We start from the raw sequence: 26532 nt of genomic DNA, 5'->3' as shown, positions 1-26532 counted from the left end.
ACCTTTGTTTAGAGAGAAAAATCTTGAACATGCTTTTTAGGGAGTGTGTAGAATACTAAAAGTTAGAATACTAAGAATGAAATCCTGATTTAAAGTTACTTAAAATGTCCTGATTTAAAGATACAAAAAATGTTGATGTATTTTTGTTTTCAAAATGATGATGCAATTTTATGATTTTTAATCCTGTTTGGTCTTTTTGAGATCACAATGGTTATAACGAAAAGCAAAGCTGCAGAATACTTTTTCAGGCAAGCAAAATAATTTATTTTGATGGCAAATGAATGCCGGACAGATTTGCAACTATCTTTGAAATAACCAGAAGAGGCATACGTGATTAGATTTAGGGGTAAAGCTGGAATTAGCTTTCATAAAAGAATCTTGACACTGTGGGGGATCTTTCTGCTTAAGATACCAAAAAGCTTTGACTGCCTTAATTTAGGCTGAATCATTCCCAAATGAGACAAGAAGGCCCAAGAACTATTCGCTCTCCTCTGACCACAGCTCTATAAGCAATTCCTTTCCTCCCTGTGCCTAAGTCCAATAGATGTATGTGGTTAAAAAAGTCCATCCCTAACAGGATCCTGTATTTCACCCATATGGACCCCACAGTGAGTTTTAGGAGTTTGTTTAAGGATGCCACAGAGCCAACATAGCTGTGTCATTTTTCCTGATAGCTCTACCATATAATAATAAACCTTACTTAATCTCTTTGGCCCATCTGTTACATAGTAATTCCATTATAGTACATATTTCAAATAATTCTCATCCATTTTGGTTGCAGTGCTCACCTTAAGAAGAGCATGCCTGAAGCAGTAGCTTAGGCTGGTCTGAATTCTCCCAAATGTTCAGACTCTGCTATTTTATGTATCCATATCATGCACCTTCGTGTACATAGAAAAGGCAGATTTCAGAGCATTTACACTGTGTCAGACCAAGGGTACCAGTGCTGATTTCCAGGTATGCATTTTGGTCTGTTCATGCAATTTGAGGTGATTCTGTTAGCACTGACCAGAATCAAGATACCTGGTGGCACATATATTTCTACTCCAAGGCTTATAGCTGTGCTGAAAAATCTCCAGTTTACTTTTGTCTTGAGACATATATTCTTGGGGAAGAGTTCAAAACTTGCTTGAAAATTAAGGTAATTCCATGGACCCATCTTTGCCTCCTTTGGCCTTTAAAAAAATGGTTGCAACAAAATTATTATCTATTTATTCCATTTGTATGCACCATTTATTACATTTGTTGTAAATATAATTACAATATAAATTACAATAATATCTCCATGGTACATAACTAACCCACAACCCCAAATAACAACACGCAGCCCCAGCTTTCATTTAAAAAAAATCAAAAGCCAAAATAATAATTGCAGTGCACAGTAAATTAAAATAGTTTAGGCAAATTTGAATTCTTCCAAACCTTCAGGCTGTGCATTTCTACTGATGATAATTTTTCCCCAAGAGCTCTCCAGAAAATCTTGGTCTACACTAATCACCAAGGGGAGGGTCTGGGAGGGGCACTAACTAGGGGGAGGGTCTTCCAGAGAATTGGCCCCATGATAGAAAAGCAGAGCTTTCAGGGTTCAGCCCTTCCCTGTCCAGTATCTCATGAAGTTGAGGCACCAGCAGAAGCTTCAACTCATCTCATACTTTGGACAAATGCAGCTAATATGGCTAGTGGCAAAACAACTATTTAATCTACTTGACTGGGTTATGGCAGTTCATCATGTACCAAAAGAAAACCACTCTGTTCCTAAGCTTTAATGGCCTATGCCGTGTAACTATTGATCAGAGAGAGGGAACGCTTCCTGTAAAAGGAAAAAACAAAACAAAGCAGAGATCTCATGTCAAGAGAACCAGATAAACTCAAAGTATTTTCATTTCATTCTTTCTATGAAAGAAAAAGTTGGTTGTTTCATGAAGAACTATTCAATCCCTTCCACAGCCTTTATTAGATTCATAGGTGAAAACAGTAAAGAGAATTATAAGTCACGTGTATATTTTTAACAAGAACTTCTCAATAACTTCATCTTCTGCTAAAAACGCAAGGGACAAAATAGAATCTTATGTCACTCAAGGAGCAAACTAGATGCATAGCATCTTGCATTGAATTGCTGGTACAAAATGCCTTTAGAGATATGCGTTCATTCACATTTGAGATATTAAAAATGTCTTCTCATAGGTATTAAAAGTATTATTTTAGTTGATTTAATTGACAATACATGCTATATCTCTTGTCATATGACACAAACTGCTGCCAATGTGAGTTTTGTCATAATATTTACTGATCTGTTGAGCCTTGAAAACATAAAAGAAAAAGTTGAAATGATTTTATTTCCTAAGCCATTTAGCCATTTGTAGTACTGTAATGACAATAACAATGACATTTTAGGACTGGTTCATGCATCCAATTTTATTTCCTTAATGAATAAGTTTGGTTGTCAAGTTCAATTTTATTTTAAAACTCTTGAGGCATATTATGCTATGCCAATAATTGTTTAAATGAAATGAAATACAATTTATTCAGAATATTCCTATCTCGCCTACTGCCCAAAGGTCTTAAGCCTGCATTGTATAAATTTAATATTCATTAAAATTGATGAGTTACTAGTGATGCAAAAAACCTGAATATGAGTTTTCCCCAATCCTCAGATCCTTTTACCACTATTCTGTTTCTGATCCTTGGGGCCATAAATGGTCTTAGATAAAATTATGTAGCATGGGATCTAATGGATTCAAAGCATTTTTGAGCTTTTTTCTAGGAAAGTAATGCTCTTGCCCTATTCAGTCCCATCACTTGGTCCATGTTCTCTAAATTAATGATCTGTCGCTGGGTTCTTTTTCAAGTATTGTTATCCCAAAAGTGCTTATGTTCTTTCATTTCAGTCAGCACTTTGCTTTGACTCAGTTTTCCCCTCCTCCTCCTCCTCCTCCATTTTCGATTCTTAGGCTGCTATATTAAGTGCACTTGAATTCCCCAGCCCTTTGGAACAGCTTCCCATCTGAGATCTGCGGGTTCCCTACCCTCTTAGCCTTCTGGAGGGCTATGAAGACCTGGCTCTTCCCCCAAGCATTGGATGAGGGTGGGGGTTGAGCTGGGAGGCTGTTTGGTGTGGTGCCTGTGGGGAGGGTACTTTTGGTTTTAGCTATGTTTTTATGGATTGTGAGTACCTAGAATCATTATGAGAGATAAATGGCCGTATAAACCCTGTAAATCAGTCAATCAGTCAGTCAATCAATTCCTGAGGAAGTTTTGTCCTAACAGCCATAGGGTTGTTTCCTTTTTAAAAAAAAAAAATCATTAGCCATTAGTATCAGCAAAATTTGAAGTTATATTTTATGCGAAGGCTCTTTTCTTGTCTTTATTTAATGATTCTTTCTAGCTATCTTACTTCTGTTTCATGTAATAAGATAGCCATCTTCTATCAATTTTAGTGCAGTGAAGGGAAAACCCCAGCCTCCTCATAAGTAGCCGCAGCTCCTGGCTGGAAGTGCCTATGGACTCAGGCTACTCAGTCGAGAAAGAGCAGTGGTGGGGGCTGGAGAAGAAGGTGATGGCAGATGGCAGATACTGGAGGATGATCTAAAAGAGAAGCCTGGAGAGGAAGCACTGGAAATTACCCATATCAAGACCTGTATAAACAGACTCCACCACCAGTGTATACTGCCTGGTTGGAACCCGTCTGATTTGTCAGGACTAAATAGAGCTGGTTCCACTATTGGAATTCCTTATGTCGGGAAAGGAAGGGGCTAGAGTCTTCCCAAGTAGGGATTGCCTGTTTGCCTATTGTTGAGGCTGGGACATCCATTGAATCTGCTGGTGTGAAGGAGGATAACAAGGCTCAAACTGCTCTTGCCTGTCCCAGTTTTCTCCCTTGGTTTGATTGATTGATTGATTGATTGATTGATTGATTTTTGAGTTCTTGGATTGGGCTGCTGACACTCCAAAGAGACTTTGTTTGTTTTCAACCCCTGAATGCTTAAGGGTCTGGGAAAAATAAATTGCAGCTGGTTTTCTACATCTTTGGAGTCCAGTGTTTGCTTGCTGTTACTCATGAGTCTGCTCCCCACCTCTCTGTCTACAAGGGAATTTGTCACATTTAGGTCTGGATATTTTGTTTAAGTGTTTCTTGTAGCTTTTTTTGCGGGGGGGGGGGCTGACTTAGAGTCAGTATTGACTCCTGGCAACTGCCTGGACAAGTCCCTGCAGTTTTCTTGGTAAGATTTTCAAAAGTGGTTTGCCATTGCCTCCTTCCCAGGACTGAGAGAGAGCGACTGGCCTGAGGTCACCTAGCTGCTTTGTGCCTAAGGTGGGACTAGAACTCATCCTGGTTTCTAGCCTAATGCCTTAACCACTATACCAAGCATGATTAATATTACTTTTAGCTTTAAAGTTTTCATTTGTGTTTTTAGTGAAGTAGAGATCAATGGCTGTATTTGAACAGGAAAACATAAGCGTTATTGGTCAAGATAATATCTTTGCATACATAATTATATAAATGCTTCCTGTAATTTAGTGAATAAAATTGTGGACTGTGTTTATCAAGAGTACATAATGTGGATTATCTGTAGTTCCAGTTACAAATTAAAGCTAATGGATGGGATCATTATTCTTGAAGCAGATCCACTGAAACTGTTGGAACAAAACTTGGTAAACAAACCAACAATGATTTGGCTATGTACCTGAAGAAATCTTTGGAATGTCTCCAGCACAGTCTATCTACTGGCAGAACAGATTCCCCTCCCTTCTCCCCCATTCCAGTCTGTTCTGGAAGCCAGGGCAATCATTCAAGGTAGAATTGGGATGAAGAGGAGCAAAAGGAAATCTGTTTGGGTGACATAGGATGTAGTATTTCGCAAGAATCAGTTTCATTGAAATGTATTAAATAATTCATATAAATTATTTCTTGATCTTTTACCTGAGTGTTTGTGGGAGATTTGTGACTGTGCAAGAGTTTTTGTGTGTTTATAAATGAAAGTTCTGTCTTGTGCTATCAAAAGTAAGAAAATATAACCCATTTCCTCATTCCTTATAATAGAATATTCCACCCTACTTCTTAAAACAATTTCTTTTTAACAAATTCACTATATGTCATAGAAAAAATTCTAACATGCTGCTTCATCAAATGTGTGCATGATATAAATCAATAGAATTCAGTAAAAATCACCTGACTAAAGCACTTACTTGCATCCTCTGCTGTGCAGTTGTGATTTTAGAATGGATATTTTATTACTCAAAAGAATGAAGTAATCAAATCATTCAAATGGAATACAGTAGGTTCCTTATTCTAATGCCTCAGTTATGGAGTCCTAATGTGAAACCTGTGTGCTTAGTACAGTGTATACATTTCTAAACAGATTTTAAAGAAATTAAATATAAATGTTTTAAAAAGAATAATGAACATTTTCAGGCACTGGTATATTGGCAGTTCTATGTATCTGATTATTACCTGAATTTGAATCTTTCAGACATTTATAAGCCTGTAAAAGAATTGTGCTCTTGGTAATTTATAAACACTTTAAAAAGTTTAGATTTTATTTAAAAACCCAATATTCCACTTCTTACATTATATTATTATAATATTTTAAACAAAATAATTTTTAAAAACTTAAAATGCATGCATGAATTGGCAACTGTTAGAATACATACTGGAGTTCCAGGGCAGAGAATGAAATTACCAACATTATTAAACTTAATAATATACCTTCAACCTCTAATAAATGAAATATAATTCTGTCTATATATATATATATATATATCTGGAGGATATGTGCTATAGTGTCACTTATTAAATTCCACACAGTATCTTTCAAAAAATATTTTCCTTTTCCTTTTTTTTCTTTTCCTTTTGTTTTCAACTAGGACCCCTACTATGGCTGGTGGCCTATTTTCTATTGACAGAAACTACTTTGAAGAGATAGGAACATACGATGCAGGAATGGATATCTGGGGTGGAGAGAATCTTGAAATGTCTTTTAGGGTAATTTTCCATTTTATTTCCTTTTCTAATAACTGGCAGATTTTCTGTAAAAATGTTAACATTTAAGATAGGGATATTTTAATTTTGTTTACCTTAAATGAAATCTTTATCTTGGTTTGAAATTAGGGAGAGAATGCAAACGGAGGGCTTCTTCAAGGGAAGGCTTCATTCAGCAAAACTGGTAAACGGCAAATTCCCTTCCTGTTCAGCTTCCTTCCGGGCTCTTTCTAGATCTTCCCTGGATAAGGAATTCTTTTACTCTCTGTTCTGCTGAGTGAAACCTTCTGTCTGTGGAGTGATTTGAGCTGAATTTCATCCTTCAGTTTTAGTGCCATGTTGTTGTTTTTCTTTTCACACTACACAACACATAACACTGTTTTTGAAGCTTTGGGTATCTGAAAATTGCATGATGTAGATTAGACGCCTGTGGGTCATTATTAACCATAGCTATGTCAGTGGTGCATATGCCCATATGTTATTTTATTTCATGACTTCTCAGCAAGTTGGGAGATGGAGGATTACCATGGAAAGTCCACAACCATCATCAGGATTATGGATTAAGTACATTTACTATGGATGTCCCATAGTAGGTGTATTTCTTTTACGCAGCCTGTGCAACAATCCCATTTTGTTTCCTACCACTGATGTATATCGTTTTCTCTAGAATTTTCCCAAGCATATTATAGTTTGTCATGCAAATTTCCTAAGTATCTGCTGATTTTTGTTTGAATGTATTCCTAAATGTATACTAATTTTATATGTGGGGTTGTATTATTCTTTTCTAAGAAGACTTCACTTACTGCTGCTGTGCATGCTGCATTTGAAATAAAGGAAATCCTTCATGGATTACTTCCACAACTCTGGGAAAATAGTCAGGTTGTTGGGGAGACCTAGATTCAAGTCTTCCATCAGCCAAGGAAGCTCTCTGAGTTATTTTGGATTTTTATTTATTTATTTATTACATTTATATGGATTAGCTACTTTCTCAGCCTGATCTATTTCAACTTCATTGCTATGGGAAAAACAGGAGAAAGGAGTGCTAATACATACCTTGAGCTCCTTGGAGGAAAGGCACCCTATAAATTTAACAAATAAATAATAAGTAAGTTAAAATGCAAATATATATCCATTTATTTACCTGTTCATTTATTTTTTAAAATTTATGTACAGTATGTGGCTTAAAAAGATGAATGGTATTGGAAGCCAAAGCTTCCAAATGTTTTTGTCATGTGCTTACAGTAACATTCTTAAATTATGTTTTAGGAATGGGAATTATGTTTCCAGATGACTGAATTTGGAGCCAACCATTTCAGTCATCTGAAGATTTGAAGCCTATGACAGAAATGAAGTGATAGAAACTTAGTGAGTTTCTAAGTGATCTTAAATAAATTGGAAAATTGATATTAAAATAAAATGAGTATAAGAAGAAATACTAAATGATGGACTATAGAGATTTGTACTACTGTATTTAAAAGATCCTGTTTTCATAATGACTCATCTGATGGAACAAACAGCTCTCAAGGATGCTACCCACAGCTTGCTACTTGTTCTTATGATCTTCTCATTCATATATTTTATCCAGATAAAAAAAGTAGAAAATTACCTTTATAGGCAGGGGAGATGGGCGGTGATATAAATTAAATAAATAACTAATGTGCACATTTATATTTCTGGTGGATGTAAAGTGACGAATGCAAGGGCCAGTTGCTCCATTATTTATAGACAAGACACTAGAGGGCCCTAGGGTGGGTGAATGTGTGAAACTCACGGTTTATGATATATCAAGGAGTTATTTTGACTCTTAGAAGCAGTCAACTGGGGATGCTTAGGGAATTCTATTTTGGCGCATTCTAATGTAAAATAATGTGATCTGTTCACTCCAGACTACTGTACAGATTGGAGCATAATTGTGCTACTGGTTTGTAAATATTGTGCATTTTACCTTTTTTTAGTAGTATCTCTTTGTCAACTGGAGCACTGAGCCAGATGGACCCAAGTAAGAAACTGGAATACCCAGGCAAGAAAATAGGGTCAGTTTCCACAAGGAATGCTTTGAAACATTATCCATCTATTAGCAGCCATCCCTTCCCCATCCTCCATATTAAAGGAGATGCAACTGAATTCCTCCCTCTGTGACTGGAGGATGGTAGGGTCTGGATAGGAGAAACAGGCTTATATTTAATTCCAGCTAGATGGAGTGACTGTTGATTCAGAAGTTTTCTTATTCCAGAAGGAATGTATGTTTGACTCTAGACAAAAGTCTACAGAGCAGTCTCACAACCTGGGGCTGTCCTGGATCATAGCTCCTGCTGGAAGAACAGATCAAAGCTTTATTGGATGTCACTCATGCCTTTGCCACCTTGATCTAGATCAGCCTTTCTCAACTTTTTGACCCTGAAGGAACCCTTCAAATATTTTTCAGGCCTTGGGGAACCCCTGCACATTCAGGCTCAAATATAGGCCAGAAGTTACAAAATTATTAAATTTGTTTCATGTGTAGGCCTGTATATATTCAATAACAATGTTCTTAAACTTTAATGTGAAGTTGCCCGAATTTGAAATATTTTTTTAAATAAATAATGATCTCCCAGGGAACCCCTAGTGACCTCTCATGGAACCCTCGGGTTACATGGAACCCTGGTTGAGAAAACCTGGTATAGATTAATGGAATTTGGTGTACATGGAGCTTCCCTTGAGGATCATTTGAAAGCTTCAGAATGCAACTGTGTGCATGGTGATGAATTGTGTCTAACCTACTGACACTACTATTGCAAGAGCTGCGTTGGTTATTGGTTATTGATAAGCTTCTGGATACAATTTAAGGTGCTGGTTATAATCTGTAAAGCCCTTTATGGCATGGGATTGAGTTATCTATCTGGTTGCCTGCTCTGGGTGACTTTGCCCATCCAGTTAGAATTATGCCTCCTTCTCAGGAGTGTCAATGAGAGGGGAGCTAGAGATGAGCCTTCTCTATCGTGGCCCCTCTCCTTTGGGACAGCCTACCTCCGGAAATAAGGTACTTCAGAAGATGGTCAAGACTTGACTCTTCCATGTATCTTTTGGGATAAAATAGTACGAATCTAGCGGTTCCTGAGATTGACTAGAGGGTGCCAAGTGGATTGGGTTTTACTTAATTTGAGCTGTTTTAAACCTAATTACCATATTGAAGAATTGATAGCTACTTAGAGTTTCAGACTGAACAGGCATATAAGCCCAAGTAAATAAAGGAAGGCAGCCTTGCTACATTCAGAAGGAGAAAATGAGCAATCACCCATAAGCGTTTTCTTCCTGTGGAAGAAATGTCTTTTTCTGCGTGCAGGAGGAGGCATAGAGTGATTATCACTTCCTATGGAAGTTCTCCAAAACCTTTTCTATTTGAGTTGTAAGCAGAAAACCTTCAGCAGTCAGTCAGAAGGCACTTTTGAATACTGAGTTTCTTACTTTGATTGGAGATAAAAGTCTTTAATTACTCTATTACTGAGATATAGAAATTCCAGTAGATGGACAGCTTGAGAAGGAGGAGTTGCCTGGCCAGGTGAAACATTTATGCAGGCCATATTTGCCCTGTGGGTCAGAGGTTTCCTCTGTCTGCCATAAGGACTTTTGGAACAGATGTTCAAGGGTGTAGTTATTTTTGTGCTGGTAAGCATACCCCACATGCTAATTACAGGACTGGCCCATCTTAATAGTCACACCCAAAAAGCCTGCTTCTCCTTACACTCCCAGCATTACCCAGCCCACATGATGGGTGGTCCATCAAGCAACAGAGGGCTCATTCATTGTCCAGTACTATGCCAAATTCTATAAGCTATAGCTGATAAAGCTTTTGGATACTTTTCACTCACCCCTGACTATATGTATTTAATTTGCCCCTGATTAGCAGTTGTTTTATGTTTGGGTGATACTGCACATTTCTGGTTGCCTACTGGAGGAACGCGGTGGCGCTGCGGGTTAAACCGCTGAGCTGCCGATCAGAAGGTCGGCGGTTCAAAACCGCATGGCAGGGTGAGCTCCCGTTGCTCGTCCCAGCTCCTGCTCACCTAGCAGTTCAAAAACATGCAAATGTGAGTAGATCAATAGGTACCGCTTCGGTGGGAAGGTAACGGCTTTATTGGATGTCACTCATGCCTTTGCCACCTTGATCTAGATCAGCCTTTCTCAACTAGTTCCTCTCTCTCAGTTCAACCTACATTACAGGATTCTTGTTGTAGATAGAACCTGGAGGAAGGAATAGTAGGCATGCCACCTTGAGCTTCTGGAGGAGGGGTGAGATATACACCAAACATCTAAATAGAAATTGATAATACACATTGCAATGGGCTCAGATATTATGGAAAACATATTAGAAAACCTCTAAAAAGACTTTTGATTTCTATGTGAATGATAGGGCAGAGAATTTCTACAATCTTCTGTATAGAGAGTTAAAAAAAGGAGAGCACCCATACTGTCTGATGTGAATATTAGATTACTGAGGATATAACAACAAGAACTTAGACTCAAGCCACTTCAGCTACTGGAAATGGAGAGCTCAGTTGTCTGATTTTGTGTGGCTCGGGCAGGCCCGTTAAGCAATTTACTTTACAAGTCTTGATGCAGAAATGTGATTGTGATTTGATTCAATGCTGTGCCACGTTAAATTACCTCTGGAATTTTTTGATGCTCTTCTTGCCTGTTTTAACATGTAATAGATGTGTTTTAGTAAAAAGAAATACATTTTTACCTCAGAAAATCATTTGAAGACAAAGAGTGTACACTTAAGATCCCAGAAAGAAAGGAAGTCAGACGGTGAACTTCAAAAAATCCAAATGTGTCCAATTTTTTTTAATGGAGTAATGGCTTAGCTAAAGCAACCTAAAATATTTTTTTGAATATAGAGCAATAGCTTGCATCTCACAGTAATATTCTGATGGAACATACTTTCAAATGCTTAAAAGCATAGAAATGATTCAATTTTCACATCAATATTATATGTTTGCTATATGTATCATATAGATAAAATCATAAGAAGATTCCTCTTGGATCAGTGAAAATGCTATCTACTACAGCTTCCTGTTCCTCCAGTAAGGTAAAGGTAAAGGTTTCCCTTGACGTAAAGTCCAGTTGTGTCCGACTCTAGGGGGCGGTGCTCATCTCCGTTTCTAAGCCTTGGAGCCGGCGTTGTCATAGACACTTCCGGGTCATGTGGCCAGCATGACGACACGGAACGCCGTTACCTTCCCGCCGAAGCGGTACCTATTGATCTACTCACATTTGCATGTTTTCGAACTGCTAGGTGAGCAGGAGCTGGGATTAACAATGGGAGCTCACCCCGCCGCGCGGTTTCGAACCGCCGACCTTCGGATCGGCAGCTCAGCGGAATTTTAGTCATCTTCGTCTGAAAGTGCCATAGGTTTGGTTAGCCCTGCTAGAGCTTCTACTAAATGCCTAAGATTAAAAAAATAATTCAGGGCATGTTGCATCCAGCTTATGTTCAGGAGTGTTTAAGAAACAGAGATGTAGATATACTCCTACTATCATTTTAAGCATCAGAGTTTTGTAATTGGAGTATAATTCCGGAGGAAGGAATTGAAGAGTTTTAGAAGTTGGAACCTTACAGATACTTATAGTTCTAATTTTTAAAAGGCAAGCAAACCAAACACCCAATGGTTCTTTGCCATTAGAAGTACATGGTTTATGGGGTAAATGGTACCAACTATATGCCACAGCTTATCACTGTCCCTTTTTTCTTTGAGAAATCTGTGACCAAGTGAGCCATTAACAGTCCGGAAGAGATCTGCAACCTTGCTGGGCTGTGTTTTTCATTGCCTAAGAAATCTTAAGTAGTAAATTGCCTAGAGAGGAAACCTGTTTCCTTCCCAACTTTCTCTGCACATTTGCTCTTGAAGAAGAAGAAGAATGGAATGAACTGCTCAGATCAAATAAGGAAGCACACATTATGTAGCCAATTCTGTGAAAAGCAAATGATGCTGAGAATAAGCAGCACTGATGAAGAACAGGGAAGCAAGGTGCTGATTTTAGAAGCTGAGTATCAAAAATTAGGAATAAAAAGAAATTGATTTATCTTCCAGATCATTATAGTTCTTGAGAGATCTGCAAGAAATGAAGCAAAGACTGTTTTATATGCTATAGATTCCAGCAACCCAACTAAGACTGGCAAGATGCATTTCAGTGTTGTAGCAGTTCATATACCAGCTATAATACACAGTTTAATGTGGTCTAATTACACAGATGCCGGGACTTTGCAGCCTTGGCAGTGGGAATGCAGTTAGATCAAACTACTAAAAACTCACTTTCAAAGATTATAGTGGAAGCCATTTCTACTGCTTCAGAGTTGGATTATTCTCAAAACATTATTTCAGTCACAACACATTGCTCTCTTTTGGGAATGGTGTACAGTGGGGAAAGTTATAGAACCTTCTTGTTTGGCGACCACAGTTGGGACCAGCAACGTTGTTAAGCAAAGTGGTCACTAAGTGAAACTGACTGTGCTTACAATCTGACTACAGATTTCCTTTGCTTTACAGAGCTGTGAAGATCGTAAATGCAAGGACTGGTTGCAAAGTTACTTTTTCATCACTGTCATAACTATAAATAGTCACTAAATGAAGCAGTTGCCAAATGAGGACTAAAGGTAGTTCTGGACTCAACAACCATTTGTTTAGCAACTGTTTGAAGTTACAACAGCACTGAAAAAGTGATGTATGACCAGTCCTCACTCTTGTGACCATCACAGTGTCCCTGCAGTCACATGATCAAAATTCGGGTGTTTTGCAACCAGCATGTATTTATGATGGTTGCAGTGTCCCAGGGTCACATGATCACCATTTGCGACTTTCCCAACTGGCTTCCGACAAGCAAAATCAATGGGGAACTGCATGATTCGCTTAATGACTGCTGCAAAAAATGTTGTAAAATCAGGTGCAGTCACATGATGCCTCTCTTAATGACCTCACAATTTAACAATGAATTTTCCAGCCCCTACTGTGGTCATAAGTCGAGGACTACCTACTTGTAAAGGCAAAGAGATTAAAGAACAGACTGCAGAGTATAATGCAGGTCTTTAATTGCAAGCATGAAATGATTTTTTTTTTTTACTTTAGAAGAATTAAAACCAAGGTGGAAATGGTCACATTTATTTCATTTCGGGAGTAGTAAGGCGTTGAGTCTGTTTGGAAATCCCACTATTTTTAAAAAATAGTTCCCATGATTAAAGCACATTTTTATTTTTGAGCATGAAAAAAAAAACTCTGGATCTTTAGTTGAGATGTAACCTAATGCCTTTATGGCCAATTCTGTAATTGCATCTCTATGAAAATCTGTTGGGATGAATTGAGAACTGGCCTTCCATGAGAAAGCAGCTTTCTCTTCAGCTAGCTGACATTGAGCTATCTCTTGCACAGAGGCATGAGCAGCATGCCACAGTGGTCGTGAATCCCTGTAATAGGGATTGGTTGACTTTGAATGAGAGGTGATGTAGAAAGCCTTGAGGGAGCCGGAATGGAAACATTGCAAGTGTATTTAACTAACCATCTGACTTTGCTGTTGCTTAAAATTTATGCATAGTTTGTAATTTTTGTATTTGTTTCTGCTTCTGCATTTGGCATTTTAATACACTTTCGTATTTTGAAAGGTCGGCTACTTTTGGGGACTAATTTCTTTGGAAGAGAAAAGCAGAGGAAAAATCTTAAATAATATTGCACTATAAATCATTCTGGAAATGTCTTTCTGATATGCTTATGAAACTAGGAGGTCTGCTGTGAGAGAATATATATAATTACTATGAATAAATGTGAGAATTCTTAAAAAAAACAACTGGGATGAAAAAGGAATAATTCCTTACTGCTTGATGATTGTGTGCTGTAACTGTTGTATTACCTAATGGTCTCATATGGTATTTTCATACTGCAACCATACTTCCTTTGCCAAATCAAAAGAAACAACTTCATGCTAACCATTGTTTATCCTCATCACAATCAATCATTAAACTTTGAGATGCAGCAATTCTATTTCAAAACAGGTTTTTGAGTTTTCAGGCTGAGCCTGAAGTACACTGAGTTGCCAGAGACATGAGCATGAAATTACAGATACTGAAATTGCAGATTACAGATATGAAATTACAGATATGGCACAAATACCTGTAATTTCAGATTATCATATTACAGATTACAGATATTCAGATATCGCATTACAGATATGGCACAAATTTCCCATAAGGAAGTGTCCATAGTCTGTCCTGAGCAGCTCATATCCAAGACTACATTCTTGACCAATATTCCTTCCATTATCAATTTCCAGCTCAAGCTAATTTTAATAATGACAAACTGCACTTAGCAAATTGTTTCTTATCCTGAAAATGGCCAAGATGATTGATTGATTATATTCCCACCACCAGGGATTACTTTGCATCAGGACAGTGATCAGGTGCCCATAGTTGAAATACATTTTCTAAGCCTATAGAAAACTAGGATCACCAATCAGAAAAATGTTGTCCATAATAGTGAAGAAATATAGACAGCCTCCACTTGTAAAGCCATGAAGATCTGGATTTTCCCTTAGGCCTTGGGGTTGGGTTGTTAGCATGGGTGTATGAGACTAGAGGTTTTGTGGTTATACTGAGCCTCAGTATAGTTTTAGTTGATTTTTTGCTTTAATTGGATTCTTTGTTTTTATTTGTTTGCTGCCCAGAATTTCTTGAACAGATTGGCAGCCATATAAATTGAATTAACAAATAAATTATAACAAAATCATTGTTGTTATATAGGAATACTTAGATTATGTTGTAGTTTTCAGGCAATAGCTTCCAAACCAATATCACCTCCAATATTTCTTATTCTTCCAGACAAGTCATGAAAACGTCAAAGCAATCACAGGAAAACATAAGACATCAGACAAAATAACAGAGCACAGCTTTGTATGGCAAATGAAATATAAGTAAGATAAAATAATTTAGAAGCAGCCTGTAAACCAAGCAAAGCATAATGAAGCAAAGAACCAAAGAATGCAACAAATCACTTGTCCCAAACAAAGAGATGATTTTTCAGTAACTGAGAACGCAAATTATTGGGCATATTCTGATTGAGGAAGTTCTATGTCAAGATTAGTCCACTGAAAACTCTCTCTCCCTTAATATCCACAGGAGACAGAACTGGAGAAGGGCTTGCAATGATGTCATTGCAAGCAGAATATATCAAAAGGGCAATCAGCACACATGTTGTTGGTAATTAGCTGTGCTAGCCATTTTCCAATATTTATTCTTCAATCATAAGAATATAAGAGTAGCCCTACTGAACTCAAACTTACTCATTACGATGTCCTGTGATTTTTGATTACAATTTTAGAATTATGTCCAACCTTTCTGATAGTACAGACTATTCTGGTCAAAAACTCCCCCCCGCCCCCCAAAAAACCCCAATCCAGGAAGCTAATAATTTTCCCATACTGTACTGACATGACTGCTTGTTCCTTATCTGAGAAATGTGAAATATGTTTTGATATTATTATGCCCAAACCCAACTACTTCTCTTGGTATACTAATTAACTTATGTTTAATTGCTTTCACTCTAATTAAGTAAAGTCTGCAATCAGTTGCTATAGCAACATTTCTATTAATACCAATCATCTTTTGATGTTCAACTATTTTCTTAAAACTGTAGCAGTGTTCAGTTGGAATGTCAAATGCTTAAATAAACATTTTGTTTAAAATAGACTTTTAACCATATGCTGTCCTTCAGTAGAAATATAAGTACAGCTGAATTGACCATTTTCCCCTTCTTCCTCTTTTATGATAGCAACATGGCCAAATTGTCTGCCTCCCAGTTTTGACCCATGTCAGCTGAAACACATATTTTGAAATCATCTCTTTGGTTGGATTTATTTATGACGTCTTATATATTGTTATTGTTAGATACATGCCACACTTTGGGTCTGAAGCAGAGAAGGGCTTTGGATGGTATGGGCATGTATGTCTGTTTTGTTGGCACTTAAAGAAGCAATATCTTTTCTTGGGCCCTTACAGTAGCAGTGCAATTATAAGAAAAGGTGTGTTTGAAGGAGATGCTAACAGTGCAACAAGGTGCTTTGGAGCTGGGTTGCCTCCTTATTGCAAATATATATCCTCCAGGGATCACACAGCTATGGAGAGGCCCATTGGCCCACCCCCCTTGAAAGCACCTTTTCTGCTTCAGAGTCAATGTGCTGCATAACCCTAATGAAGAACCTCCACCAGCTGCTTTGTCAGCCTTGTACCATCCTTCCTTTTTTGTGTGCCACATCCATCAATCTATATTACTGAAGGCTTATACTGTATATGCATCTCACCTATTTCTGGAATTCATAGGTATAATTTTATTTAGCTGGTACAAGCCAATTTCATTCATATTCATTGGCACTGAGTTATTTTGAAATTGAACATAGTTGGAACGAGCCAAAATCTCTTGATATTGGATGAAAGAAGCTGAGACATGTGAACAATGAAAGTAAAGACTTATGCCATCTTCCAGAAAGAAATAGGCATCATAAGAGCCTGAGATGAGGGTAGAATTGTTTGCATCATGATAAACCATGGTTTAGTTGTGCCACCAAAGACTCCCAGGAAAAGTTAGCAGTGGTGATAGACAAGCAGATGTTCTCTTATGATCAGGGCCCCATATTAAAGGTTGAATTAGTAGTTTTTACTGTCCTTAAATGAGTGCTAAAATTGGTACTATTTCACCTTCCATAAATGGTCTTTAATTGCTTATTACTTTGTCATTAGTTGGGAAAGGCTAGTGAGGTAGCCAAGTTTGTGACATTAAATGATTTAGGAAACTGAAATCCAAAGCAGATCTTGCTGAACTCTACCAGCATTCAAGGAAAATAAGAATAAATGAAGTGTAAGGGGTGGCAGAGTAATGTGTGATGTGAGAAGAAAAGGCACTTGTTCAGATATGGTATTTATTTATCTATGACTCCTAGAAACAAAGATTTCAGCATCATGGTGGATATGAAAATGATTCATTGTCTAGCAAGCATTAAAAAAAAATCCATTGTCAACATTTTTATAAAGTGGGCTGAATATAATACAGTCCCTATAACAATATGATTATATAATATGTATTTATATGGTGTATGAACAATTATATAGTATATGGACAATTTTGATGACCCAGTCTCAGAAGTATTACAGGATTGTAAAACCTGAGAAAAGAACAGCCAACAAGAGACTCCATGCTCATCAGGAAAGGCTTAAGCATTGGGACTAAGCAGGGAGAAAAGTATGATAAGGGGTTTTAAAATTATGAATGAAAAGAATAATATCTCTGAATTAAAAGGTAGCTGTTTTCAGAGATGGTGCTGCTTTCAGAGAGGGATCTTCTCCATTAGAAGGAGTCAGAGGGTAATTTGAAATTCTAGAAGCCTGCGCTGGATGATTGAGACTCTACAGAGTCATTTTTTTAAAAATTAACTTAAGTCTCACTTTTTTCAGTGGGTCTGTTCCAATGACAGTTAAATCTTATTTATCTTACAATTTCAGTGATCTAATATGATTTAATCTGGATCTACACTCTTGCGTTGGTTACTATCATATATCTTTTATTGTTGTTTGAATTGTGTGTAGGGAGGTTTGGATGAGATATACGTAATTATGATCATTGATAACAAGGGAAAAATGGAGGGAGGAGTTTCTTAATATGTTCCAAGCAAAGTCATCCAGTTCTGTTTTGATTGCAAGGATATCATTATACGATGGCCCAAACCATTTGCTTACATCTTGTACAACTTTTTAAGAATCTTCATAAGATTGATTAGTAATGTTCAGGATTATAAACATGTTTTCTATGAGCTAGTATTTTGTGTGGTGACATTTAATTTTATGATTTTCTGGTATTAATGGGATATAAATGTGACAATGTATTTATTAACATGAAGTTGCATGAGATAAAATCAAACCAGTATTAAATGGCCATTTGTTTACTGTGGTTATTCATATTCTGCATAATGATCATCCCAAAGCAGAGTACAGTGAGTATAAAGAATTTTAAATAAAAGTACAGGAAATATTACGGTGAAACAAATTTCTGGCTTCTTCCCACAGAGAGTTTGATGGTCGTGGCTGGGGGGAGAAGGAGGGAGAGTGCATCTGAATGGGCTTCTGGGTTGGTGGCTGCTCCCTATCCTCCGTTTTCATCCTACAAGGCTGTTGGTGACAATGGTCAGGGAGGAGGACTTCAGTAGACTTCAGTGATAGCTCTTGCTTACCTCCCTGCAGGAGGAATGGGCTGGGAGAGGTAGGGAGAGAAGAGTTACCTGCTGGCTAATGATGGGCTATGTAGATAAGTGGAAATCCTCTTTCCTGTTCCTCCTTTAATGCAGAACTCATTAAATTATGGTGAAATTTTAGAGATTCAGCACCAGAAATCTGAACTGTGGCAGTGTGTAGAGAGCCACAGAGATAACCTTGGAGAAACTATGCAGAGACAGTTCCAGCAACATGTACCCAAACAGGTTTTAGGTTTGGAAGACAAAAAAAATATTAGGAAGAAACTCAGAGTGGCTCTACTCTAACTCCATGGGGTATAAGAAGGGAAAGTACAGTCAGACTTTCAAGGTTCTTCTTCTCCTTCTCCTTCTCCTCCTCCTCCTTCTCCTCCTCCTTCTCCTTCTCCTTCTCCTCCTCCTTCTCCTTCTCCTTCTCCTTCTCCTTCTTCTCCTTCTCCTTCTCCTTCTCCTTCTCCTTCTCCTTCTCCTTCTTCTTTGCCATCAGGTTGTTGTTGACTCTTAGTGACCACATTATAAATAGATCTTCTCAAGGAGGATCTGTTCCCAACCTGGTCCTTTAAGTCTCCCAATGGTGCACCCTTCACTGCTGTAATTGAGTCCATGCACCTTGCTGCCGGTCATCCTGTTCCTTTCTTTCCTTCCACCTTTCCCAGCATTAGAGCCTTCTCCAGAGAACTAGGTCTTTGCATAATGTGCCTGAAGTACAATAATTTGAGCCTGGTCATTTGTGCCTCAAGTGAGAACTCTGGGTTGATTTGTTCGATGATCCATCAGTTTGTTTTCTTAGCTATCCATGGTATTCTCAGGAGTCTTCTGCAACACCAAAGTTTAAAAGTATCAATACTCTTCCTATCCTGCTTCTTTGGAGTCCAACTGTCACATCCATAGAGCGGTCATATATAATTTAATGTTGTTCCTCCCTTGATGATTATATGGACAACATGATGGCTGTTCCCATTGGTTCATGGGGGCAACTATGTAGCTGATGCAGGCAGCTCAATGTTCCAAAAATAGAAATAACAGTCATAGTTTTTTTGGGACTTTAAAGCAGCGGCATCTTTTGCAAGACTTGGGAGGCTGCTTCTAAAGCTGTCCTCGGTGGGTGTGCTTGCTTTCATTTTGAACAGCTTTCAGTGCAGGTGCACAAAAGACACAGTTACGGTAATGAATCAAAAAGAGATGCTTTGAACGCCTGTGCATTGCAGAATACCTTATTCAAATGTTCTGCACAGCCTTGCTTATTACTAACATTAATTTACTAATTACTGCAGTTGTGACCCTTCCAGTATAATAAATATGCAGCAGCTAACATTTAATTAGATGCTTGAAAATGAGGCTGATTTTGATTTCTTTTTAAAATTTCAGATATGGCAGTGTGGAGGCTCACTGGAGATTGTAACATGTTCGCATGTTGGCCATGTTTTTCGAAAAGCGACTCCTTATACATTTCCTGGTGGTACTGGTCATGTAATTAACAAAAACAATAGACGACTTGCAGAAGTGTGGATGGATGAATTTAAAGACTTCTTCTACATAATATCTCCAGGTAAGGCAGCAATTTTGTAAGAAATACACACACACACACACACACACACAAACTCGTGTTTGTGTGTGTATTTATGCACACATCTACATACAACACACATGCATACACGTGTACAAACATGTTCACTTATATATAATAAAGAAGTCCACCATATGCTCCTGATTTTGGCCTATTTGTACTGAGATTTAATTTTTATTGCTCTGTCAGTTACAATAAATCCAAACGATCGTGATGAAATTCATTTAAGTGTTGTAATGTCTTCTATAATAAGTATTACTGTAACATTTAAATTACAATAACGAAAAACTTAAAAAAAAATAAAGCTCCCATGCTGATCAGTGTACTTCATGTTATATCCAAATATATAATTTAACCCCAAGCTTTCAGAAAACGAAACAAAAAGAAGAAAAGCAGACAGCCAAGCTAACTCAAGAGGAGGAGGGTTGATGGAACGTACCTCGTATTCCCTGTTCTCTCTCAGCCTCTGTGATTGGTCTCATGTATATTCATATATTTCCCGGGTACATAATGTTTAGGACTTAGTCAGATCAAGTTTCAAATAAAACCACAGAGAAAAAGAGCACTGCAGGAAAGATGGCTTATTATAAAATCTCCATCTTAAAGTGAAATGGTACACGACTGTAAGGAAGAGATGAGGTATTTGCGATCCTCCATAAGTTACTAGCATCAGCTCCCATCAGCCACAGCAAACACAGGTACCCCATTCGTGAGAGAAGCAATTTATCAAGAACTTCAGCAGGTTAAACCATCTGTTTCCAAGACTGACTCACTTGATTTGCATTCTATTGCATGCAAATCCCAATAAACACCCCTGAATACGCTAACATTTAGCTCTGAGAAAACACATATAGGAATTCCCTCTAAGCCAGGGTTTCTCAACCTTTTGACCCTGGAGGAACCCTTGAAATATTTCTCAGGCCTCAGGGAACCCCTGCACATTCAGGCTCAAATACAGGCCACAAAATTATGATATTTGTTTCATGGGTAGGCCTGTGTATACTCATTAGCAGTGTTCTTAAACTAAAAATAAAGAATGAACCTTACCTCTCTAATGTGAAGCTGCCCGAATTTGAAATAATTTTTTAAATAACTTGTGATCTCCCGGGGAACCCCTAGTGACTGTTCATGGAGCCCTCGGATGCCACAGAACCCTGGTTGAGAAACCCTGCTCTAAGTAGTTACGGCTGTACTCCTATGCAGGCATACCTAGGGATTAGTTGCGATAAACAAGTGAACGGTGCTAATCATTTGTGGTCTGGAGAGGAATATGCAGTATGTACCTGTCTTCTTACTCCAAATGTCCCTTCCACGGAATGTGATGAAATAGTGGTGCTGCGTTTTTTAAGCTGTAGTAGGAATAGTAATACTACAGATAAAAACCTTTTCTTCAAATAACCTTAAGGCTATAGCGAAAGGGAAGTAGCCGTGGAAAATGGGGGCATTCCTACCCAGTTCTGCTCTGGGAGTTGCCCCTTCAGGGTCGTTTTAAAAAATCATGGATTTAGCAAGCTTCCAAAGGATAAAGCGAGTTTTTTGAAATCTTAGTACTTTTGCGAGGATAACTTGTTCTTTATTTTAATCCAGAACAAAAACCTAAGGCATATATGTAAAAGAACTCTACTGCTTTAATAAATTAGCATGGATACTTTGAATTTGACTTTTAGAATCTGAGTGGAAAATGGAAGCAAAAATATTTAAAATCATTCTGCTCCTCTACATCTTGAGATATTTTTCCATTTGGGGTTGTTTTTGTTTTATGTTTTGGTAGAAAGGTTATTTTAATAGGGTAGATGTTTTTCTCAACATTGTGATCATACTTTTTTTATATTAAGGCATGTCATAGTTAAAAGTACTTCCAAAGCAAAATTTGTGGAAATGTTCAGGTTTAAAATTTCTGATGCATGTCATTGGGTTTTGTTTGTTCATTAGTCACATAGTTGATAGCACTCTGTTAAGTATCTGAGTATAAAAATACCTTAATGCCGAGTAGTCCATCCAGTTTGGTTTTGTGAGTATAAACTGACCTGTGTTTCTAAGACTCTTGGCAGCCCCCAACTCCCTCCCCTCTTTTTTTTTTAATGTATACAGAAAGAAATAAGGCAGAGAGGGAGGAACGAAGATGGGAAAATCCCACAGAAATATAAATCTTTTATGTACTAAAAATACCCCTACATATATATTCAAGTAATACTGTACAATTAAATTATTACTACTTGAGGCTGTTTATTTATTCTATAGTTTTTGCATGCCATCCCAATCCCCAGGACTCTGTGTGTTGCACGAAAACAGGAATAACCCATAATATAAAATAATCATTAGTATAATAAACTGTGCCCCTCCCCCAATAATCATTGTGGGCCTTGAAGCAAAGGAATCTTCAGGGTCTTTCTACATGAAAAGGAGTTGAGGCCAGCTATACTTCTGAGGCAGAATATTCTGGAGTGGGGAAGTTGTTATTGAAAAAAAGTTCCTTGTCCCAGCTCCATGAATCTGTTTGGAGGGTGCGAATCTTCACAGGCCCTCTTTTGATGACCAGAATTGTGTTTGAGAAGGCAGTCCCTAATATATCTCAGCCCATATGGTATAGACCTTTGTAGGTATTGCCCAGCAATTCGGTTAAGTCTGGAAGCCTGCTGGTAACCTCTACAACAAGCAAAGAATAGGTGTAATCCTGCAGTCATTGGTTTCTCCTGTTAATAATCTGGCCACCAAATTCTGGATCACCTGTAGTTTCTAAGTTGTCTTCAAAGTAGCCCCTTGCAGAATGCATTGCAGTAGTGCAGTCATGTTGTGATAGGGCATGAGTTATTGTTACCAGAGCATCCTGTTCCAGTGTCAGCCTTGTGAGGTAGTCCAGACAAGCACGCCCAGAAGTACTAGCTGTACTTTATTGTAAGGTTACATTAACAGAATCTTGCAAGTCTGAAAGTACATTACTCCTCTGTTGCCTTTATAGCCCAAGAAACTAGGGAGGGTCCCTTCTGAGATGTTTGCTACATCATATTCCTTCTGTGGGCTAAGCTGCTGCTTGTCTGACCATTGCCCTGGCTGCAGCTCTTCCCCCTGTCTCCCAAGGTCATTCCCACATACCATTACATCCAGGTAGGGCTTAACTGGAATACCAGCTAGATCTGGCCAAAGCTTCCCCGCAGTGGTTTCTACCTGCTGTATCAGCAGGAGTTGTGAGGTCATGGATTAGCACCTTTAGAGGGAGCATGGACCTCTCTTGAATGATCCCTATGGCCAATATTCCTGAATGCTTAGTAACACGCATCAACTTCATTTGGGAGGATTTAATCTGAGCTTGTTTTTTCCCATCCAGACCCTTACCATTTCCAGACACCAATTCAAGTCTTCTGCAGCATCTCCAGTACAGTTGAGTGTCATCAAGATATGGATGATCCCTCATACCAAACCAACAGATAACATCTCCCAGTGGTTTTATAGAAATGGTAAATTCTATCAGACCAAGCCCAGTGGCACTCCAGTTTGGAGCAACCAAGGGCTTGACTACTTATACACTATGATAACTAACTGGAATTGCCCACCTGCCCACTCAGGCATGATTGGAACCATTATAAAATGGTTGCTCCCACTCCCAACTGTTGTAGCAGGATGCCATGGTTGATGATATCAAATGTTAATGATGAAGCCATTAGTGGACCGCTAGGACCACTGAATGGAGCAGAGCTTAACACAGTGGAGAAGCTGCACACAGAAAAAGAATATTATCTTAAATTAAATCTTAAGTTTTAATAAGCACGTCAGAGAAATAAAGGTTATTGATCTTACACACTCAGCCCTCCCAAGCATAAAGAATCACACATTTAGACAAAGTAGGTTTAAAAGTAAAAAGAGTCTTACTGATTTTATTCTTGGTTCAGTTACATCCATCTTCAGTAGAAAAATGAAGATTCTTTGTTTCTTCTGTTCCCTAAACTTAATGAACTCTTAGCCTTATAGCTGCTAAGAGCTGCGTGGAAGAAAGGGGCAAGCACATGACTTTAGGCCCAAGATGGAGAGAGAAGCAAAGCATGCTTCTTCCCAGATGATGAAGAAGGAGGAAGAGAGAGAGAGGAGGTGGGAGTGACAACAAACAGCTTCCTCTCACATAGAGTCTGCATCCTAGAGCAACTCATAAATATGCTAACATGAGGCATACTGATTTATTAACATCTCCAACAAATGAGTCCAATAGGATGAGGAAGGTCATACTCCACCCAAGTGCTGATGAAGGTCATCCATGAGAGTGATCAGTGCTGTTTCCTTCTCATGATGGGACTTGAACTCTGGCTGAACAGTAAACAGTATCTGGATAATTTGCCCCTGTAGCTGATTCACCACCTTTTCAAAAACCTTTCCCCAGAGCTCCTGTGATTGCAGTGCTGAAATCAGTGCTAAGGTTGTTGCTGACCTGTGATGTTATTTCCTGCCATTTTGCAATAGGAAGTGACAGAAAGCTATAAAAGAAGATTAATCAAAAGAGAAAAAAACGAAGGAGAAAAAAACAGTCTGCCCTGAAACAAGAAACAGATGGGATATCCTGGCTCCACCCTTGTGTGTGAATAGTGCTGCCCACTTTCCTCATTTCCACTGAAGCCCTTAGCCCACCACAACATTAAATATGGCCCAGCTCTGCCAAACGTTTCCTCCATTGTAAATAATTAGCTCAACACTTGTTCTACACCAAGTTCTGAAAAGATTACAGTGTGTAGTTTTGATACACCTCTGTGGATAGCTCAACCTATTTAGGATGTAGTCTTCTAACACTGTCATTGGGCTTTGTGGTACTAAGCCATTAATAAATATGCGTAGGAGTGCACTGTTCACATAGTATTGCTTTGTGCTCAGCCCATGAGTTCTTACTTATCTTACTGTAAGATATACTACTACATGTCATAATTACTAAAAATGTGAACATAATTTCAAAAAGCATTAGGACAAGCTTCATATTTAAAAATAAATGAAATTGTTATTTTTACATATTTTTTCAGTATTCCGCACAGATAATTTCAACAAAATTGACTGAGGGCTGAAACCACTTTTAATTGCATTTCCAACATTTTGATACTTAAAGAGCATTTTTCTTCCCTTGATCAGGGGCAACAGAATTGAGAACTTCAAATTGTAGTTTTGATCAGGAATTAAAAAATGATGTTTTCCTGAAATGCTGGTTTTCTAGGAGTCTGTGCTTTCTTTTCTACATATTATCTTTTCTAGATATGAGAGTGATTGTTGCCTTGTTATTCTTCATCTGTAGTTATTCATAATGCTGTGCTGTAGATAAGTATGGCTTCATGAATGGAAGCTTAATATGCTTCTGCAAAAACTTTCTAAAATGGTATTCTTCAATTCAGAAAAAGTGAGCTGTGTATTAAGGCTGGAGGAAGCTTTGAAGGGGTGCTTTGCTTTGAGGAAAGTTCATACAAAGCACTCCCTTCTAAGGGCAAAGTGAAGGGTCTGTTGCTCTTGTTCAATATGCTTTGGAGCATCTCCCAGCCTTCTTCTCAAAGCTCTTACTGCACAGAAATCTAAAAGCAGCCTTCCCTTGCAGCATTGTGAAGGGGTCTCCCAGGCTGGTCCCGGGCTGCAGGCTACCCTGTCATACACTGGAGGCAGTTCATCCCCTTGGAACGTAGTGAAAGATCTCCAAGGCTGGGCTGCTCTGGTGTGCTCTGAGAACAATCCCTAACCTACCTGTCCTGGAAGACTTCAGCTAGTGCTGGGGTCAAAGGCTGAGAGGATAATAATTCAAGGTTACATGAATTACTCCATCAAAATAGATTGGGTGGCTTCTTTGCGTCAGCAAGACAAATCCAATTCGCCCCATGGTGGAACTGCTAAATTGAGGCAGGTCTAATCACTTCCATTTTCATATGAAGATGAGCCACATGTTTGCTGCAGTTCCGGGGCCATGAACCAGCATGCAATTTAAGTGCCTTATAATCATTCCCACTGTGAATCTCATTCCTTCATTGGCCAGAATATATAGCCATCCAGCCTAGCAGGTATGGACTGCCTTAGCCCCAGGGAAATAGCTAATCTCATTAGAAATCATCCAAGATAGCAACCATTCCTGTTTCTTGTGGTGCAAATTTCATAATTTGATTATATGCTCTGTAAAATTCCAAGTCACCCATCTTAGGCTTCATTAGGCAGACCTGGGTTCTGGGGTTTTCCTATTTTATTTCTTCAGGCCATGCATAATCATATGCACACTTAGCATGTCATTGCATCCCCATAATTACCTAACAAGGCCCAGACATGTAGGCCTTCTTTAGAAGACTTTTTATGCATTTGTATCACAAATGATGTTTTCTGCTGGTGTTAATCAATAATAGACAAATTAATATAATTTGATCATAATGTAGGTTTCATTTTAAAAATTCTGGGCATGCAAGGCACTTAAAGCAATATATTTAAGACAAAGAAGAATATTCTTTAGTACCAACTTAAAAATGCAGAGTTGGAAAGTAGTACTAATAGAATATGTTGGGTGCTTCATGATGCTTATTACTGGTGACAGTTCATCATATGATTGTAGATGTCACATGAAGACTCAATAAACAATAACGGCACAGATTCTGGTTTCTCATCTATGGCCTTTGAATTGTATATATGCAGAATAAGAACTGACTAAAACATCACAGCCAGGCAAAAATGCCTTTCAGGAAGATAGTGGATTCAGTTACATTTTCTGAAATGGATGCCACAGGAAGATTTG

The 26532-nt window shown here is 38.2% G+C and overlaps 1 protein-coding gene across 2 annotated transcripts in view; it reads left to right on the top strand.

Moving 5' to 3' along the window:
• The window catches only part of GALNT13 (polypeptide N-acetylgalactosaminyltransferase 13), a 199108-nt gene that overhangs the window by 127863 nt on the left and 44713 nt on the right, over positions 1–26532 (top strand). For both annotated transcript variants that reach the window (XM_063318363.1, XM_063318364.1), the window contains exons 7-8: positions 5866–5983; positions 19607–19787. In XM_063318363.1, coding sequence (XP_063174433.1) covers positions 5866–5983; positions 19607–19787 — 299 coding nt within the window. The remainder of the gene's footprint in view (positions 1–5865; positions 5984–19606; positions 19788–26532) is intronic.

The sequence above is a fragment of the Candoia aspera genome, chromosome 1 (assembly GCF_035149785.1).
Source record: "Candoia aspera isolate rCanAsp1 chromosome 1, rCanAsp1.hap2, whole genome shotgun sequence".
Lineage (NCBI taxonomy): Eukaryota > Metazoa > Chordata > Lepidosauria > Squamata > Boidae > Candoia > Candoia aspera.
The sequence above is the reverse complement of the archived record's forward strand: the minus strand, read 5'-3'. Positions and strand labels throughout refer to the sequence as shown.